Source organism: Tachypleus tridentatus, chromosome 11 (assembly GCF_004210375.1).
Source record: "Tachypleus tridentatus isolate NWPU-2018 chromosome 11, ASM421037v1, whole genome shotgun sequence".
Lineage (NCBI taxonomy): Eukaryota > Metazoa > Arthropoda > Merostomata > Xiphosura > Limulidae > Tachypleus > Tachypleus tridentatus.
Window position 1 is genome coordinate 92,211,788 of NC_134835.1, and position 8,060 is coordinate 92,219,847.

General features: G+C 28.4%; 1 protein-coding gene across 2 annotated transcripts in view; it reads left to right on the forward strand.

Annotated features, from left to right (window-relative positions):
* Window positions 1-7,787, forward strand: part of LOC143232764 (BUB3-interacting and GLEBS motif-containing protein ZNF207-like) — a 49,664-nt gene extending 41,877 nt beyond the window's left edge. For both annotated transcript variants that reach the window (XM_076468577.1, XM_076468578.1), the window contains exons 10-11: window positions 722-6,241; window positions 7,082-7,787. In XM_076468577.1, the coding sequence (XP_076324692.1) occupies window positions 722-852 (131 nt within the window). In that variant the 3' untranslated portion in view covers window positions 853-6,241; window positions 7,082-7,787. The remainder of the gene's footprint in view (window positions 1-721; window positions 6,242-7,081) is intronic.
* The last annotated feature ends 273 nt before the right edge of the window (window positions 7,788-8,060 follow it).

Here is an 8,060-nt window from a genome sequence, read left to right on the forward strand (position 1 = left end):
TGTAATGGAAGATTGAGTCTGTTTCATGTAAATAATATATTTTAATGAGTCCTAAATATGAATAAAATGTACTGCACTTTCATCCATTTCTGATGGCTTAATTTTATCCCCCCTTTCTTTTTTACCTTGTTCTTGATGCAAATTTTCCAGCTACCATTAAGGATTTTTTGCTTCATTTCATTTACATGCCCATTAATACTTGGTAGTTCATCTCTGATGGTAGGAAAGTAATTACTTTTTCTGTCATTTTGAAACACTGATTCAAACTGTACAACTTAAGGGTTATACGTTTTATGTAATGAAATTTCTCTACAATAAATTTATAGGATTTGTTTACTTAAGGTTTGTGTGTTTTCCCTGATGAAATAATCTCTTCAATAAGTTTATAGGATTTTATTACTTAAGGTTTATGTATTTTCCCTAATGAAGTATGAGCTCTTCAGTAAGTTTATCGTTTTTTTTGTGATAGTATGATCTTTGTATTTCTTTTAATCCATTTCCAATCTGTGAAGATTTTGCATTTTTATTCATCTACTTGATATCCAGCCTTTATTTCTTTCCCCAGATTTGTCTTTTGTTTCAAATATAGGTTGCATTTCATTTATTGTTTTCTTCCTAGTAATTATCTTGTTAAATTTTAAATGAAGTTTGCATGATGTTTATTTACACAGAACATAAATAGGATTTAGAAGTAATATACTTATGTTTTATTTTGGTTTAGGAATGGCTCCTGTAAACTCATCCATGGGCATTCCCTTTGCTAATCCAGGTCCTATGAATTATCCTCAAGGTCCCATGCCACCTATGATGCCTCGAATGATGCCACAGAGTGGACCACCTCGTCCATATTAACATCCTTGACAGAAGTAGTAGTTTTTCAGATAAGTGATTGTGGAATTAGAGGGATTTGTTTTTAGCGTGTGTGATGGAAGTTCTGTCTCAAGGTGTAGCCAAAAATACATTCTTTTTGAGTATTTTACAAAAAATATAATGTAGTTTAGCCAGAAACTTGAATTAATGTAGTACATTTAACATTGTTTATTGAGTTTTGTCAAGGCTTTGATTAAAAGAGGTAAGTAGGGTCATTTATGGCGAAAAAGTTGACAGAATGTGAGTACTAAATTACATTTATTATGATTTATGTCATTACCTAAAGTCTTGTTCAGGTGTTTCACTTTGAAAGGTGAGCACTAAAATTTTCTGAGAAATCTCAACTGTTTGTACTAATTGTAAGTTACCACATTGAACTGTATGTGTCACTTCTATGAATAAAGTTATGTATCATGTGATGTGGTCTAACTGTTGAGAACACCTTTGTAATTTGAAGATTGACAAAAAAATTTAAAATATGATTTTCTTATGTTGCTTGGTGCATTGAAAACTCAAATAATACAGTGTTATATTGAAATATTATAACTGTGGCTAACTTTGTAACTAATTTAATATTCTGGAGTTTTTTTCATGTATGTATAATCTTCATAATTAAAAATATTTGTTGGCCTCTGTATTTTCAATAAAAGATTTTAAATGCACTAAAGTTCAGGTTAAGATTTTTGATTCTATGAAAAGGTAAGATTTATGGTGTCACCTTTTTCATATATTTTTGCACTGGATTCTAATTCTGTGGTTCATTAATGTGATTGTTTAGGATGAAGCAAATTAAAAAAATTTAAAGAAAAGTATTAAGAAATTTTTTTTTTCCCCTTATTGAAATTGTCAGCTTTCCATCAACTTGATGGAACTTGATTTTAAAATTTTGAACCAAAACTCATTCTCCTTAAATGTTACATCTTCATAAACATCTTCAACAATACCTCCTGTATTGTTGTGATGTTTATGTGAGAAAACAGGTGAATTATTCACATACATTTCTTAATTTCACGTGAAGAATTTCAATACAATTTGCCTGGAAGTTTACAACAAAATACTGTAAGTACTCCTTATGTAAAACGTGTTTGCACTGTCAAATTATCCAGTTATCAGTAAAAATGCTGGATTGCATTGGATCTGCCTTTTTGAAATGTTCAATGTTATAAATCTGACTTGAGCTAAATTAGTTGTTGAAAATATGTGAAATGAAAAAAAAAAGTGCATTGTGTTTGGCTCATTTATACAGATGCAACCTGCTCTTCCAGAATTTTTACTTTCAGGAAACTACACATATCTTAAATAATCCTTTTTAGTATTGTAATCTTCTAAAAGGTGAGGTTTTAATAGATTTATGTTAAATTTTTATTTGTATAAAATATAATAAATATGTTTCATCAAATTATTTTTTGGCCATAAATTATCCAGAAGTATGAAGTTTTGGCACCCATAACATGTGAGGTAATTTTTCTTTATGTAAACTTGTTTCACAGTGATCCTTATACAAGGCACTGTTGGACTTAATGCAAGTCCCCAACTTCTTAGGGAAGTTTGGTGAAACTGTTATTTTGTCAATTGTGTAGTTGATATGTTACATGTTAAAATAAAATCCTTCAGTTTTGATTAACATTTATGAGACTGAGTTTAAGTTTTTTAATTTCATAACAAACTGTTAAATGTTTGTTTGGAAATACTGGGTATATTATGGACTTCCATTTCCTTTTATAATTTCAGTAAAAACTTTTTAAAAAGTCATTTATATTTTCCTCATTTTCTTCACCTCAAGCACATTTTCAGATAAGTGACATACACACAATCTTGTAATTTTTTTTTTTAGTATGCTGAAAGAATACTTGCTATCCTCATGATAAAATTGATAAAAACAGTATGTTGAATCACCACTTCTGAGGCTATTGTATTCCTTCCCTTTCGTCTAAAAATAATGTTTGTTTTTCTTTGCTTTTCACTGAGTGCACATTGTACGTTATGCATGATGTCTATATCTTTTCATTGGGTATTCCTTGAAAGTGGAACAGACGTTAGAAAAGTGTGAAAAACATTTTGGAACTTATGAACATATAACCAAGTACATAAAGATCCTTATGAAGAAGGGTGTTTATGCTGTAAAAGTTAAAGTAGAATTTGTGTGTCAAAGAAATGGATTATCTTAATGTAAGCTATAACAGGTGAGGTAAAATAAAAGAAAAAACGAAAATAAACTGTAACCCTTTTGTAGTGGGTCATGGGTTAAAGGCCATGTCATTGTGTTTATTTAAAAAATGTTATTGATCCACTATTTTATGAATTTGTCAGTAAGTTTGGAATCAAATTGCAGATTATAATTCAAACTTTTGATATTATATGTGAGTTTATTTCTTAATTTAAAAGTAAATATTAAATAAAACATCTAAATATAGATTTTTAGTAAGTTGCATGATATTCAAATCCAAATCTACTTAGCAGTTGTTTAGGTGTTAAATCTCACAAACACTTTGGGAGTTTGTGATACAGCCTCGGGTGCTCATGAACTTTTGTTTCTCTTCAGCCCTGTGTGCATTGTGAGGTTGAGTGTTACCGAACATGGTATGTTGAATGCAGTACTGTTTAAAATTAGATATTTGTGATGTCAGAATAGTAAGTATGTAGTTTTGTACAAATTGGGAACTCAACTTACTAATATTGACAAGCTAACATATAAAATAAGATTCTTATATCTTATTTTGCTCAAATATGGCTTATGTACTGAATCAAACACAGTGGTCCTGTTCACCTGTTTCCATTTTTGAAAATGGTCCCTTATATACACTTCAATATATGACATTTGAATAACCCATCAAAAGCTTAGAATGTCCAAAGAGTAGTTTTCTTAGCTTTTTTAATATGTGAAAAGGCTACAGTGTTTTTTTTGGTCCAAGAATTCAAGGGAATAGGTTGTCTTTAATCTGCTTGAAGTTTTACATTTTTTAAAAATGTAAATGCATCTTAGTTACTAAGCTTAATAAGTTGTGGTATAATTTTGTGGTATCATTGTAATTATTTATGATTTGTTGGTTATCCAACTGTATGTATAAAATGTAAAAAACAATTTATCCATGTGCAAAATTTTAAAAGGCTTAGTAACCTATATAAAGTAGCAACTGAGTATAAAAGTGGTAGCAAGAAGAGATAATTCTTTACTTTTTTATTTACTGTTCAATAGTTCATGAAAAATAAGTTTAATAACTTATTCTAAATCAATCACTTATCTAAATTAGTCACTTTGTATAAATATGTAAAATTTCTACAAAGTAATGAATATTGGTTAATATTTATCTTTTTGTACTTAAACTGAAACTTATTGTACTTTCATTTTTAGTAATATAATGTAATGAAATCCCCTATTATTTTTATCCTATAGATTTTCAAACCATTCTCATTTTATGCTAATTATTAAGTACTTTTTATAATATTTTAGAGGAGATACCTTTTTTACCAGTAAAGCATAAAGCACTTTATGAAGCTAGATTTTATATTTCTCAATATTTTATAAACTTTCAGTATTCAAGTTTAGTTTTTAAACATCATAAAGATCTGTTTTTCTTTCAGTTTCACTAATTCTGTGTTATTTCTTCACGTGTATTGCATAATAAACACAAAAGTCTTTGGAAAGACTTTGTAAATATAAATATTAACTGGCAATTTGAAACATCATATGCAAGCCTATAAATGTTAAAATCCAGCATAATGAGATTTTAATGTATCAGTTTCAAAGATGCAAGTTTCGTTTTGTTTTTTAATTTTTTTATGATGCCCATTTGAAAATGAGTACAATATTTCAATATCTGAAAACTAAGATATGGGATGGGATTGTGCATTTCTTTGTCTAAGGTTCTTGTATAATTAGTAAGATTGTATCAGGTGATAATTCATTGAAAGTTATCTCTTCTGTCTTAATAATGGCATCTCTGTTCTCACATTATATATCATTCGTAATATAATTAATAGAACAACCTCACGAAGTATTACTTTTTTTTTTAGTATTATTCAATGCTATTTTTTTGCCTTTATTATTTTTCAGTTGGACATTTTTCTATTAACTTTTAAAACATTGATCATAATATATCTGCAACATTTACTTTTAATGAGGTATGTTGTTGACCAATAAACAGTTTCTGCTTTTAGATTATATAGATTTTGAAAATTAAACACAAGGTTAAGTTTTTGGTCGAGGTAACCTTCAGACATTTGGGTATACGAACAGTAGTGAAACCCACAAAAATAAGTTTACACCATATTAGAATTATGTTGACAGTAAGTTTTTGTCTTCTTCTTGGTCTGTTAATCAACCAGAAATTGGGCCAAAAGTTTTTCTAGTTAGGTTTTAATTTTTTGTAAGTATTTATTTCATGCATCTTAAAATTCATTTTGTGTTCTTATCCAATGTTTGTTTTAGAACAAATAATAATAGTTGTGATAATACAGTAAAACTGATTTGCTCTTCTAATGTCTGTTTCAATTTTTAGGAATTTCATTGTGTAGCATTATGTGCTACCCAACATTCAAAAAATGTGTTTAATAGCTGAAGTGAAAAACATAATATTATTATTACAAAAACATTACATATAATTCAACCATGAATACTTTTTTAGATCAGATATTTCTCAGATTGGTAAGAAGTTTAGACAGCCCTCTGTTAAAACCAACTTAGCATATACAACAATGTGCTTATCTTGTTGAACTCAAATAAGTGTGAAAACAGGTTAATAATAATATAAGTGAATTGAAGTAATATGAATATTATCTGCCTTTTCAGCAGATAGCCAGATGTGGCTTTGCTATATAAAAAAAACATGCACTTATACCTTTGTCTATGAACTACCATAACAAGTACTTGTAAGACTCCATATTCTTTAATTTAGTCTTAGTGTATTGCTGTTGGTCATGATTTATGTTCAGGAATACAAAGTATCTGATGAGTAAATGGTCTTTAGTGACAAAATAATTTTGTGTAGTCGGTGAAAAAGAATTCCTAGGTTGTTTAAAGTTTCTTAAATGCAAAAAAATAACTTAAATATTAAAAAATTATGACGGACAAAATGTTTGAGAAATCAAGATAATTGAATTTTTCCAAAAGTGCAAGTAGCTTTAAAATTTCTCGAACTTCTCAAAAAGTACCAAATAATAAAATAAGTGACATTAAATTTGTGCAGGCTTTTCACACAGTAATGTAAAATTACATTTTGGACTGCTTGTGGCCTTGCAATATGTTAAGTGATGTAGTGTTATATAGATAAAGCATGTCATAAGATGGTATTTTATTTATTTTTTTTATTTTTTTTTTTGGTGGATTCCTTTAGGAATTGCTGAGCCTCCAGAGGACTCCAGTCTTTTCAGAGTGGGTGTTTTTATTTTTCTGTTTTTACTTTGTGGGTTTCACAGCAAACAGGCTGTTGGACCTCGGGTCCCTAGCTTCCTTTAAGTGGGAGGTTTGGCGAAACCCTTTAGTTAATTTCTTTAGCAACATGTACAATAGTGGTTGTGTTGATTTGATTAGAAATATATAAGAAAAGTTGGTATTCCTGACATTTGAAAATCTATGATGAAATGGCTAAACCAAGTTGTTAATCCTCAGCATACAAATAAATATTCTCACAGTTTAAATACCACACTTTTGCTGAGATATCAGTAAATTTGTTAAGGCCACCAGAAAAGACTCAGATCTCTCTCTTTCAAGATAATTGTATAATTACTTGTATGTGTTGTGGACTTATTTATAAAGAAAAAAAGCTATTAGGTCTTTGGTGTAATTTTTACAACTCCTTTCATTTGTGCTTATGGTTGTACCTAACCTAATGCTCTGATCGGTTAAGGAATTTTTAAACCTATTTTAGTAGTTTTGGGTCATTTTATTCTAACAACTTTTTTAAGTTATAGAATGTCTATACAAAGGCTAAAAACATTTTTTGACACCCAAATTTGTTAAGGCTCAATGAAACTTACCAAAAAAGTCTGCATTAGTGAGAAAACTGTGTCTGTTATGTGAGTACTAAATGCAGTTTTTTATGTATATTGTTTATAGTAATTGAAATGTATAAAATTAGAAACTTCTTACATTTGGTTACAAACTGAAGTAAGATAAGATGTTTAAAATTTACCAAGCTCAGTTGATGGGGAAGGTAAGTTCACTGTATAAACATAAACTCAATTTGATAATTTGTTTTCTGATCTTTACTAGAAACATCTAAATGAGCTCCTGCTGTGATTTATTGCTTTTCACATGTAGTAGTGGGTTCAGAAAACATCGATAAAACTATAAAAATCAGAAGAAACCAGATGTAAACACATTAGAGAAGTTGGGGTTCTGAAGATATTATAATTATTTGTTACAATCTGCAGTCATTATTTATTTTATATCATATTTTTTAATTTTTTGTTTGTCTCTATTAATTATTTCACTACAGTTAGTTTCAGGGTTAAGAAAATAAGGTATAAATTTTACCAAAAACAACTTGTTTGTTTAGGAGGATCTAATAGTTATATGAATGAAATATGAAAACTTTAAGGTGAAATTAAGTATTTTTATTATTGGCATGAAAATCATTCAGATCAATCCAGTACAGGTTTTGTAAGTTTGTAGATGTATCTTTAGTAGAAAATAATATATTAAAAAATCTAATTTGTTTATGTATAGCAAATTTGAAATGTTTTTAAAAATTTGCAGAATTTCATGAAGGTACACATAGTAGATTCAGACTTGTAGTATGTTTACCTTCATGGATATAAAGTAGTTCCAAGGTGGGTTGCATTCAGCAACTTTATACAAAAATAATCTTTTTTTCTCAACACTTTAGGGAAAAAACATATTGTATATATTTTTTAATTTTTTTTTGCCATTTGGTTTTACTAATGTGTGAAGTTGTTCATAATAAATGTTTTTAGAGTTATAGTGAGGACAAAAATCTTAAAGGAAATGATCGTCAAAAATGTTTCATTAAAAGAACTCTCCATTTGTTATGTAGAAAACTAAATTAGTTTGTGTTTCCAAAAGATTAAATGTTAAAAACAAAATACTCTGTGTGTTAGAAATAATATACAACTGAAAAAGACAATTTCAATAATAAATTATTACACAACCAAAAGGAATATTTACTACAGTACTGTGCAAAAGTGTTAAGACAATGTCAAAAATTAGATTTCAGGCCACTTTCAAAGAA